The sequence below is a fragment of the Lacerta agilis genome, chromosome 1 (assembly GCF_009819535.1).
Source record: "Lacerta agilis isolate rLacAgi1 chromosome 1, rLacAgi1.pri, whole genome shotgun sequence".
In the NCBI taxonomy this organism is placed as follows: Eukaryota; Metazoa; Chordata; class Lepidosauria; order Squamata; family Lacertidae; genus Lacerta; species Lacerta agilis.
Genome location: NC_046312.1, coordinates 102,794,750 through 102,806,678, shown reverse-complemented (window position 1 = coordinate 102,806,678; position 11,929 = coordinate 102,794,750). Strand labels below are relative to the sequence as shown.

Genomic DNA, 11,929 nt, shown 5'->3' with positions numbered 1-11,929 from the left:
CAGAAAGAGAGGGAAAGCGGAGAGCCCTGCCCCTCTTTTGGCCCAAAGCAGCTCCCAGCTTGGCAGGCGGGGAGGCAGGCAGGCTTAGCGGCGAGTTGCTTCCCACCTTAAAAGCGCCACTCTTGGTGATGTCACGTCGGAAATTTACCAAAGCGAGCGCTAGCCAACGGTACGGAGCGATCCAGCCCCTGGCCCGGCTGATTGGGCGGGCGGCACTGACGTGCACTGACGCTTGGAGACTCGAGGTGCATGTTGGCTGGGCAAAAGGGAGCCCACATAAACAAAGGCACATTGCAGGCAAGGGCCAGTTCGTCCGGCTTGCTCGCCCCGCGCTGCGCTCTCGCGCTGCACTTCCTGGAGAGAGAAGGAGTGCGTGGCGCCCGGCGGGGAGAGGAGAGGCGGGCGCGGAGGGGGCGCGCGTGCGGGAGACAGGCAGCCCGGCAGCCGAGCAGGCGGGCAGGCAGGCAGGCAGGCAGGCAGGCGGAGACAGCGACCGAGAAGACGCCGCAGCAGCCGCAGCCGCAGCAGCCGGGGATCGCGCGCTCTCGCTTTCTCTCCGCTCGCTCGCTTCACCTCGCCCATCCGCCCCTGGGAATCGGAGCTACTACTCCCCACCGGTGAATGAATGAAACAGCCACAGCCCAACAAGTAAGTGGATCGCGCCGTGTCGGGGGGGGAGGACGACGACTCTCGGCTTAACTGCCATCTGGATGCACTGCCCGGGTTTCTCAAAGGCGAGGGAAAGTAGCAGCGGGGGGGGGGGGACTGGAGACGTGGGGGCGGGCAAGGAAGGAAATAGTAACGCGTCGTGCAGGAGGTTTTGCTCCGAATGTTCTTCCTAGAAAGAAAGACCTCGCTGCTCGGCCTTCAAGTCGGGGGTTCTTCCAACCAGCGCCCTCCCCCCCTATATTCCTAACCGGCTGTTTCCAGTTATTATAAGGTGGGGAAAGTCAACTTTGGGTTTAGTCTGCTCGCCTCTTCTGGACTTGGTGCCGCAACCTTGCGGGTTAAGATCCTCGGTGTGCGGGGTTTTATATTACTATTTTATTACTATTTTGGTCCAGGGTTCAATTGGAGAGGGAGAAAAGTTGCTGGGCGGATGTGTGTTGCTTGGGAACGACTTTGATCTCCGCCAGTTGAGAAGCTTAGCCTGCGCGTTGTCGCCTTTCTAGGTTTTATTACTGCCGGAGGTTGGTGCGGGGTTTAAATTAGTGTAACGCACGCGACTTTGTAACGGGGGGGGGGGAATGTCGTCCCCCTGACCTAGCAGGGACGGCGCGGGAGTCGATCCGGAGAGGGAAATCCCTTCCAAATTCCGAGGAGAGCAGGAGGAAGGGGAAGAAGAAGAAGAGGGTGCCAGGAGTTAAACTAGCTGACAGATGAAGAGACTCTTTGCTTCGGATGGAATTCGAATTAAGGCATGCCGGAGACACGGTTCTGGAGTGGGCGCAAAGAGGAGAGTCCCTTTGGCGGGCCGGCTGCCTGGCTTCAGTTGTCGAACTTTCCGGCGCTGTTTTTATTGTAAATCTAGAGTAACTGTGTTTGGGGATGTAGTGGTCGGGAAAAGCCAGCCACCCTCACGCCCCTTAGACGTGGGTCAGTTCCGAAAGCCATCCGGAAGAGTTGAGAGAAGGACCCCTTTCTCTTCAGATTTGCTACTTTGTCGGCGCGCGCGTCCCTTGGGCGCCCTTTCGCCCTGTTCCGCCTGTAGTTTCGGGGACTGTCATGGACGGAGCTGCTTTGCTCGTTAATTGCCTTCCTCATTGTGCGCGCGCGTGCCTTTTAATTAATTCACTTTATGGCTGTTTTCCTCCTTTTCCTACAGTCCAGCGGAATTTCTAGATGAAAGGGAAGAAGGGGGAGATGTGGGTGTCGCCATTTAATTATTATATATGTGTGTGTATGTGTGTTTGTGTGTGTATAGTACACGCACACGCACGCACACACACACACACACACACACACACACCCTAAGGACATTTTCTTAAGTGTCTAATTTTCTAATGACTGAAGTACTTCCGAGTAAGCTGTGTCAATCTTGGGGCATCTTGTGTGCGTGTATATATGAATAGACTTAGACTTACACTACTAAGAAGTAAGAGGAGGAATCATAGCATATTTCATTGCACTTTTGTTATATACAGTGAGTAAAAAATGACACGCGTGACAGTTACTTTACATTTTCTAACACAAACCAAGTTTTCTCCTTACATCTCCACCCTGATCTGCTCACACATATTAAGATTCTAATGCCCCCAAACTATCGGTGCCACCTGCCCTGCCTTGGGCTTTCGAGGAAGTCCTGCTCTCTTCCCAGGGGTTGGGGATCGAGTCCCTTGGCAGCCGCATCTTCCCCTCCTAGTCCTTTCCAAGTGAGGCTGAAAGAGTAACAAGTTTTTTTTCCCCCTCCCCTCCTCTTCTCTGTGTTTGTTTCCCTCCCGCTCTTCTTGTGCTTTCCAGGGAGCACCCGGGTCACTCTGGAGTCCGCAGCGCTTCCCTCCCGTCCTGGCAACCTGTCCCTCCATTGAATTCCGACGCTGTCCGCCTTTAGCCCCCCCGAAAACGCCTCTCACTCGGCTGAAGGTGGGTGAGTCCCTGGCTATTTGCATCCGTCCATCGTCCTCCTCCAGATCCCCAAACGCTCCCTTCCTGGGGACCTGAAAGCTGAGAGATGGGGCAAGTCCGGAGAGATGGGCTTAGGCACAATTTGGGGAGGGGGAGGGGGAGGGGAGGAGAGATCTGATGTACAGGGAGAGAGGGAAAGAGAGAGGGAGGGGGGAGACACATATTGGGGCGATGGGGGGCAGGGATATGCGGGCTACACCCTCCGCAGCTCAAGCACTGACAGCTCTCAGACGGCCCTCGTTGGGCTTGCCTGCGGGGCTTCTCTCTGCTTAGAGGGGATCGTTCCCATCCCTCTTCCCCACGATCAGTCCCCGCTGTGGCCCTTCCTTCCCCCTCTCTGACCCTCTTCTCTCCCCCATCCCCACCTCTACAGGCCACGACCTCTTCCCTATCTCTTTCTCTGCCTGACCCACCTCCCCATCGCCCAGCTCCCTCTCCTCCTCCTCCTCCTCCTCCTCCTCCTCCTCCTCCTCCTCCTCCTCCTCCTCCTCCTCCTCCTCCTCTTCTTCTTCTTCTTCTTCTTCTTCTTCTTCTTCTTCTTCTTCTTCTTCTTCTTCTTCTTCTTCTTCTCCTCCTCCTCCTCCTCCTCCTCCTCCTCCTCCTCCTCCTCTCTGTCCATCTTCCCCACTGCAGCCTCCCTTTTGCTGCCAGCTTTTTTCGCCCTGCCGGTGGGCCACGTCGAACTTCCTCCTTCCTCCACTCATCTGTCCTGCCGTCTCAGCCCGGCTTTCTCCCCTTGCTGCCCCACTTCCCACCTCCCCTCCTCCTCCTCTAGCGCCCTTCCTCTTCTTCCTCCCAAACCCCCTTCCCCGACGTGAGGGCGGTGGTTGGTGGGGAGGGGGAGGCGCAAGGAGGGAGCTTGGCAGTGTGGGCGGGCGGTGTGGGCGGTTGGGTTTTCCCCTTCGGGGGCTTGTTGCTGCGCAGGAGCTAACCACCCTGACCCCCCAGCTGAGCCATGTTGTTGTTGTTGTGCCGTGTCTCGTTTGCAGCCATGCCCTGCGTCCAGGCTCAGTTCGGGTCCTCGCCGCAAGGAGCCAGCCCGGCCACGCAGAGCTACGCTTACCACCACTCGGCGGCTGCCGGGGAGTACAGCTCGGACTTCTTAACGCCCGAGTTTGTCAAGTTTAGCATGGACCTGACCAACACTGAAATCACTGCCACCACTTCTCTCCCCAGCTTCAGTACGTTCATGGACAACTACGGCGCCGCCGCCGCCGCAGCCGCCGCGGGCTACGACGTCAAGCCGCCTTGCCTGTACCAAATGCCCTCGCAGCCGCCTCCGCCTCCGCCACCCCCGCCGCCGCCCCCGCCGCCCTCCATCAAGGTCGAGGAGCTGCCCCTGCACGGCCACGCGCACGGCTACCCCCCTCCGCCGCCCCAGCAGCCGCCGCCGGCCGCTGGGCCGCAGCAGCCCGACGAGCTGGCCGTCTACTACAAGCCGTGCTCGTCGCCGCCAGCCCCGACCGCGGGCTTCGCCCCAGGGCAGAGCGTGTGGGACGAGGCGGGGCCCCTGCACGGCTTCCACCACCACCACCACCATCACCATCACCACCACGCGCAGGCCTACGGCGGAGCGGCGGGCGGCGGCGGCGGGATGCACAAAGCGGTGGCCCCGACGGCCGTGCCGCGCCTGTCGCTCTTCTCGTTCAAGCAGTCTCCACCAGGCACGCCGGTGGGCAGCTGCCAGATGCGCTTCGACGGGCCCCTGCACACCCTGCCGCTCAACGGCGAGCCCGGTGGGCCCCACCACCATCACCACCACCACGACGGGCAGCCCTTCGCCCTACCCAACCCCATCCGCAAGCAGGCCGCCGCCGTCGGCTTCCCCGGGCTGCAGATCGGGCACGCTTCACAGCTCCTGGACGCCCAGGTGCCGTCGCCGCCCTCGCGGGGCTCGCCCTCCAACGAGGGGCTCTGCGCCGTCTGCGGGGACAACGCTGCCTGCCAGCACTACGGCGTGCGCACCTGCGAGGGCTGCAAAGGCTTCTTCAAGGTGAGATGCTGCTGCTAATAAGCCGCGACTGGGGGGGGGGGGCTCTGTGTCAGTGGTGATGGAGGAGGAGGACCAGTTTTTGCGCCTGCCGTCTCTCCAGCTGCCGAGCCGCTAGCGCAGCTCTCCCTCCCCGCATCCCTCCCTTCCCTGTATATATCCTGTCTTCTGTGCCTATCCATCGCTCCTTCCTTCAAGGCACTGATGGATAGATCCCTTCTTCGCTCTCCCAATCTTAGCCGAGGCCCCGCCCCCGCAAATTGGAATCCACACCTGGCTGTTTTAGCCTGGTTTGATAATTGCCACTCCCCCAATTACTCCTCATTAGATGCCCGGCCTTGGACAGCCCTGTAAGGAAGGAAGCCCTATGGCGGGAGGCCTCACCCTTGCGCTCAGGGTTCATGAACCCAGAATAAACTTCAGTCCTGGTTCTCTTCTCTTTGCTCTCTCTTCTTCTCTCTGTTAATCGCGCCAGGCGTCCCAGCGCGCATAGATAGGATCGGGCCCCATTCAAGAGGCATAAACTCTCCCACCAGTTCGCGACTCATCTGTCCCCAAATCTCCTTCGAATTCTTGACTTGAGAAAGTCACAGTTTAAACCACCTTTTTGGTCTCCCTACATGGGAATATTGACATGCACTTCAGAAACGCCAGACGCTTATATTCCTAGCCCAGATATTACAATCGCCCCTTTTAGTCTAAACTCTCTACCAAAAGCAGAGATTTGGGGTTCCCCTCCCCCACCCCGCATTTCCCAGCCCTCGGAAGAGTTGGCCAAGCGCAACTTTATCTATTTATTTTCTTGCTGACCACGCTTTTGTCCTACTCTGTTGCTGAATATGTTAAGGATGGACAATGCGTTATAGCGGATAATCTTTATGAAAGTGGGAGAAGTGGGGAAGAAACCCTACTCACCTCCTCTTTCGCCAGGGTTTATTGTTGCCACTGCTCCTGGGCACTGCGGAGGACCAAAGGATGCCCGGTTGCTTGACTAAGGCAGTCAGGAAAAGTCAGGATTTCGGAAACGTGCTTTTGGAATCAGGGGAGAGAAAGCGCCGCCAAGCCCCAGACCTCTTTCTCTCCCCTAACCCGACTCAAAGAGTACCAGAGGGATCAAGCCAAACCAGGAATTTAGGAGCGAACTCAGGCGCTGTTGGGTGAGGGTGGGTTTTTTATATATATATTTTAATGCGCTCGACGCTGCATCCTGAGGCCTGCTCAGAATCTCTACAGGCAGCCCTGGGGAAAAGAGGAAGGAAAAACTGTGGTCCATGTGTCAGAAAGTCGCTGTCCTCCCCAGGCAGCTTTCGTCGCCCAACCCACTCTCTTTTAAAATACCAACACCAACACCATTTCCCTCCTTCCTCTCCCTAAAGGAGAGGCGAACAGAGGCCGAGCGGGCGGGCGAAGGGGGCTATTTGCATGCGCTCTCCTTTTGCCTTCGGATTGAAATTGGTTAGGACAGAGAACCGTGTCTAAGCTAACCAAGTGGAACGGAATTCCCTATGGTCAAATTAAGTGATCTCTTTATTTCCCCCATTCTGATTGAATAATCTTATCATTTGAAAGAGAGAAGGTCTCGGAGGAATGTAAATAATATGAATGCCCACGGATTTGTATTTACCGAACGTCTCCTCTCTCCTCCGCTTGGCATATCAAGCGTCGGCAAGGAGCTGCGGGGCCCGGCGCGCTCGCTTCCCATTTGTTTCGAGATAAATGCCTTGGAAAAGGAGAAGGGCTAGAGGGGAAGGGGAAGGCGAGCGGGGGGGGGGGGGAAATGGCGAGGCGCTGTACAGGGAATTTAACCGAGGGCGCCTCCTTTGGACTCCCCCCACCCCAATATCCTCCCCTCTTTTCCGCAGCGCACCGTCCAGAAAAATGCCAAGTACGTTTGCCTAGCGAATAAAAACTGCCCCGTGGACAAACGCCGCCGGAATCGGTGCCAGTACTGTCGCTTTCAGAAGTGCCTGGCAGTCGGCATGGTCAAAGAAGGTACCGCTTGCGGGGGGGAGGGGCTGCCTGGATGACTGGGAGCGGGAGAGGGGGGCGGGCTGGTCCTCGGAGTAGCCACCAGCAACAGCTGCAAGAAGGGAATCGCGGACGCGCGCACTCCTTTGCCGTTCGCCACGTCGGAGAACGTCCACGTCCCAGCAGCGTTCGGGCCTTATTCAGTCCTATGCAAACGAGTGCAAGCATGGGGAGGCTTCTCAGTAAACCTGCAGAGATAGCGGAGAGCTCTGGAGCCCTGGTCCTTCGACGGCCGCAGGTCGAGCGCCTACACACACTGGAATCTCCCAGAATCTGGAATCTCCCAGAGAAATAAATAAATAGGCAAGCAGACGACTTAACTGCCCAGGGAGCTTGGGATGACATCGAAGAAGCAGAGGCAGTTACTGGCCCCTCTCTGGAACCCGACGGCCTTCATCCTTGACGTGAAGGGAGCCAGGCAGTGGTTCCTTACGTCTAAGATGTGAAGGGCAAAGAGAGTCGAGGCAGGGTTGGGATTTTGCCAAGGCTCAGATGCACTCTTTCCTAAACAAGAATGCCATTCATATCACGGCTAAAGCCAGGGCTCCCCCCCCCCAGGGGTAAGTCACCGGAACTCTCGGGTGAGTTCACGCACCTCTCAACTGGGAAGTGTTTAGAGTTAGTTCCGGCACCTGTTTTTCTAGGAAAAAATAGCACTGGCTAAGACCAAACAAATGCTGAGGCCCATTCCTGGCTCATAGAAGCTACACCACTCACTCCATCCCAATTTCAGAGTCGAGATTTCAAGGATTAACAAGGATGTATATACACTTATGGTTCCTTTTAACAAGCAACTTTTGCTCCCTCGCGCACATAAGCAGGAGACAATGAGAGAGAGGAAAAGCAAATAAAAGAATATTAATTCAGTGGAAACTCTGGACACCTTTGTGTTGGAGGCTTCCTGGTGCCGTCGAAGAAATTATGGGCACTGCATCTCCGGGGGGAGGTGGTGGTCGCGTAAGGGATGTCAGGGCTTCTTCGCTTTCCTGTTCAAAAGCTGCTCCCTCTCTGACCGGGCGATTTGACCAGCTCTCTTTTTTGCAGTGGTTCGCACAGACAGTTTAAAAGGCCGGCGGGGTCGCTTGCCGTCGAAACCGAAGAGCCCCCAGGAGCCCTCTCCCCCGTCGCCCCCGGTGAGTCTGATCAGTGCCCTGGTGAGAGCCCATGTCGACTCCAACCCGGCTATGACCAGCCTGGACTATTCCAGGGTAAGCTGGAGACAACATTCGCCGAAGGGTCCGCCTCGCGGGGGGACGCGTTAAGCACGCGGCTAGTCCGTAGCGAGGCCATTTCTCTTTTTGGGAGGAGAGAGACCCTTTGCCCTAAAACTGTTGCCAAGAAACCGCGGTGATATTGGAGGACTGCTCTTAAGATACATCAGGGTTGAGGGGCCGAGGATTGTGGCGTGGGTCGGGGGCAGGCAGGGGTGGATGAGTGGGGGAGGTTTACAAGCGATTCAGACGCCTTAGAAACAACGCCTTGCCCACATTCTAAGGCTTCTAAGAGAGGCCTTTGATCCCTGTAGGATTTGCTTAGGATGCTTAGGAAAGTGAATCAGGAAAGACCTACTCTCGAAGTAAAGGCGAGTAGGACCTACCTGTTAGCCTGGTCCTCAAAGTCATTGTTGGAGACAACACATACACTGGCCTTAGTGGAGTTCCTTATCCGAAATGCGAGCTCATTCTGGGTATATATTTGGGCTCATTCTGGTTTGTGGGGGAAGAGAGAGGAGGGTTTGCCGATTGGGTTCTCCCTCTTTCCCTGTCCATGCCGCATAACGCTAGCTTTTTATTATTATTACCCGGTCCTTCAGTCCTTCTGCGCCCCAACAGGGACATGACACACGTGTATATGTCTGAGAAATGAAAATTAAATAAAATGATGGGGACAGACTCTTGCGTTTTATCTACTTAGACATATGTGCTTATACAAGTGTGTGTGTGTGCGTGTATGCGTGTGTTTCACGACACATACGGCCTGTGTGTATAAGAGGATTCATTCCCAGTGTCACCATCGCACCCATTCATTCATCCTACGGCACTCGCCTTTCCAGAGGCAAAAAATAAAATCAGGGGCTGCTTGGATCACCACCGCCGCGGGTCCTTCGGGGTGCATTCCCAGGGCGCCTCTCCTAAGCCGACCCTTCTTGGCCACGGCAATTTCCACCTTCCTAGCACCACCCCTAATTGAATTAATTGCCCTGGAACATCTTAATTTCCTTACTGGTCAGAGCGAGGTTTAATTGTTATAAAAACCAGGCTCCCCTCCTCGGAATGGGGTTAGCAATTTCACGGGCGATATATTTTAGAGAACCTCATTAAATTGCTGGGGTCTCTTCCTCTCTCTCTCTCTCTCCTTCCTCCCCCACTTGCCTTCCCTTCCCATCTTTCCCCATCCATCTCTCCTCCTTCTCCGGAATGGCGACTCCAGTTCCAGGCTAACCCGGACTATCAGATGAGCGGCGACGACACGCAGCACATCCAGCAGTTCTATGATCTCTTGACTGGCTCCATGGAAATAATCCGAGGCTGGGCGGAAAAGATCCCCGGCTTCACCGATCTCCCCAAACAGGACCAGGACCTGCTCTTTGAATCCGCTTTCTTGGAGCTCTTCGTCCTGCGGTTAGCCTACAGGTAGGCAAAATGAGGCAGAGCCGGGACAATTAGGCAGGGATCGGAGGCGGCGCAGTCCTGGGTGTTTGCACGCGCCTATGGATGTGTGGATGGATGCCTGCCTGCCAGTCTGATGAGAAAATCCTGAGCCGTTCAAGGTCTGCTGAGCTGCGTTTTATTAACTCCTCGGTAATTAGGTGCCTCTTAAGCCCTCAGTTTATTGCTCGGCGAGTAATTAGTTGTTTGCCTCTTTCTCTCTGTCTCTCCGCCCCTGGGTGAACTTCCTCGGCAGATCCAACCCGGTGGAAGGCAAACTGATCTTTTGCAACGGCGTGGTCCTGCACCGGCTGCAGTGCGTCCGCGGCTTCGGCGAATGGATCGACTCGATCGTGGAGTTCTCGTCCAACCTGCAGAACATGAACATCGACATCTCCGCCTTCTCCTGCATCGCTGCGCTGGCCATGGTGACAGGTGAGCTTTGGGCTCCTACCCCCCATCGGTTGTTTTTTTTTTGCTCCAGATTCATTAATTTGGAAGAAGTGCTGCGTCATCCCACCCATCATTATAAGTGAGGCATGAGGATCAGAATCCCCACTTCGCTTGCAATCTTACTACCCAAGACGGTCTGTCTCGTATTTGCACAATTTGCTAAGGCAGAGTTAGAATTGTCATATAAACCAGAAACCTTTCATTCAGCATTTTAAAGTCCACAATACTCACCCCCCCCACACACACTTTCCGACTGATTACTATGATACTACACTATTACCATACATTCGTCATAATTCCTCCTTCGCAAATAAACTCCTGCATTTTATGCTGGATTGAGCGAGGATATTTATGGACTTCTTATCCTGAGCCCCTATCAGATCTGGTTTGAATGAATCCGGAATAACAACTCTGCACTCACGACTGCAAATATAGAAAATGCAAGGCACAAAACCATCCTCAGTGCGTATTTGTGTTGAGCTATTGCTACACAGTTTGACCCTCCTGCACACTCAAAAGTGCTAATCTGGTCTGTTGACACCGGATACTGTGTGCCCAAGAAGTTGGACAGTGCCATTTTTACACGTGCCTACTCAAAAGAGATTCTCCGAGATTTACACCTAGGTGAAGTGCCTAGCCCTTGCAAGCCTAGGGCACAGCTAAAGTGGAGAGTTGCTTCTTCCTGGTATTAAGGAGCTGCGAGTTTGCGTCTTCTAGGCAAGGCCTGTTGGCCACACACACACACACACACACACACTGCGTCCAGTCTAATAAGCCCCTTGTCTCTTGCAGAGAGGCACGGCCTGAAGGAACCCAAGAGGGTGGAGGAACTGCAGAACAAGATTGTCAATTGTCTCAAGGACCACGTGACTTTCAACAACGGCGGCTTGAACCGGCCCAATTACTTGTCCAAACTGCTGGGCAAGCTCCCGGAACTGCGCACGCTTTGCACGCAAGGCCTGCAGCGCATCTTCTACTTGAAACTCGAAGACTTGGTGCCACCGCCGGCAATAATCGACAAACTTTTCCTGGACACGCTACCTTTTTAAAAGAGAGAGGGAGAGAGAGGGGGGAAAAACGAAAGAAAGAAAGAGACAGAGAGAGAAAGAAAGAAAGAAATAGAGGGAGGGACTCTTCTTTGCAGCTGAGTTTTCCAAGTGAATAACTTTCAAAGCCTGGAAGAGAGGGGGAAGGAAGGTAGGAAGGAAGGAAGGAAGGAAGCAGATGGAGGGGCTTGACTACCACACCTGGTCCGTGAGGAGCACCTATGGTTGCTACTGGGCTTCCATCCCTTCAGACTGTGGTTGGCCTCTCCTGAAGGACAGAGACTGGGCATTGGGGTTGGGGTCTCTCTCTATAGGCATCCTGGATCCCGTTCCTTGGACTGCACACAGATCCCATGGTACAAGCTTTTTATTCTCGCCTAAAACAGACAAATAGTATCCTTCATACACCCCAGTCTCCCCGAAACAAAAAAAAAAGGGGGGGGCAGAATTTCCTACTGCTACTATGGTGGTGATGATGATGATGGTTATGATGAAGGACTTTTTGAGATAAGGAAGCTGAACCTTAGCTGCTGCAGAAGGCGAGTGTACTAAGGGAACCCACCTAAGACTTTTTTATATTAAAAAAATCATTTTCTGCTGTAAAGGAAAGCTGTAATATATATATATATAGACGACCAGTTAAGGTGTGGGGAGGGAGACGGGGGCGGCATGAATCGACAGAAGGCGAAGGATTGTACATTTTACCAGATGCGGTTTGGCTTTTTCTTTCTTTCTTCTTAAAAGGAAAACAAAAACTATTCTGTGCCTATTTATGAATAAGCTATTCAAACCGATTCTAATAATGATGATAATTTTTTTTTAAAAAGAGAGAGATGGGTTGGGGGGGGGAGAGAAAGTAAAGAATAACGAGAATCAATCATAGAAGTTTGAAGAAATAAATAGATAGAAGTTGACGATTCAAGACCTAATCGAGAGAAAGCAGGACCATTCTAGGAGGACCACGTTTATTATAGGCACTTGCTATTTCAGTAATGTCTATATTATATAAATAGTAATTTCAGACACTATGTAGTCTGCTAGATTTTATAAAGATTGGTAGTTCTCTAAGAAGCCTCGAACGTTTTTCTCAATTGTAAAATAAGTGGGCACACGTGTTACACAGACCCAAACAGATTCTT

At 54.0% G+C, this 11,929-nt stretch overlaps 1 protein-coding gene across 3 annotated transcripts; it reads left to right on the top strand.

Moving 5' to 3' along the window:
- Positions 1-491: 491 nt before the first annotated feature.
- On the top strand, positions 492-10,808 carry NR4A2 (nuclear receptor subfamily 4 group A member 2). 3 transcript variants are annotated; one of them, XM_033165199.1, is made up of 8 exons: positions 492-642; positions 2,461-2,587; positions 3,615-4,618; positions 6,478-6,607; positions 7,688-7,851; positions 9,074-9,276; positions 9,548-9,726; positions 10,537-10,808. In XM_033165199.1, the coding sequence occupies exons 1-8, from the start codon at positions 622-624 to the stop codon at positions 10,791-10,793; spliced, it is 2,085 nt and encodes a 694-aa protein (XP_033021090.1). In that variant the 5' UTR covers positions 492-621; the 3' UTR covers positions 10,794-10,808. The 3 variants fall into 3 exon arrangements, with proteins under 3 accessions (XP_033021090.1, XP_033021080.1, XP_033021097.1); XM_033165189.1 differs by having other exon boundaries at positions 492-648; XM_033165206.1 differs by lacking the exon at positions 492-642 and having other exon boundaries at positions 2,476-2,583.
- The last annotated feature ends 1,121 nt before the right edge of the window (positions 10,809-11,929 follow it).

Coding starts and splice junctions, on each gene's coding strand:
- NR4A2 (XM_033165189.1), top strand. CDS start 622: ATGAATGAAACAGCCACAGCCCAACAA. Junction 649..2,460: donor AAACAGCCACAGCCCAACAA/GTAAGTGGATCG, acceptor TGTGCTTTCCAG/GGAGCACCCGGGTCACTCTG. Junction 2,588..3,614: donor TCTCACTCGGCTGAAGGTGG/GTGAGTCCCTGG, acceptor TCTCGTTTGCAG/CCATGCCCTGCGTCCAGGCT.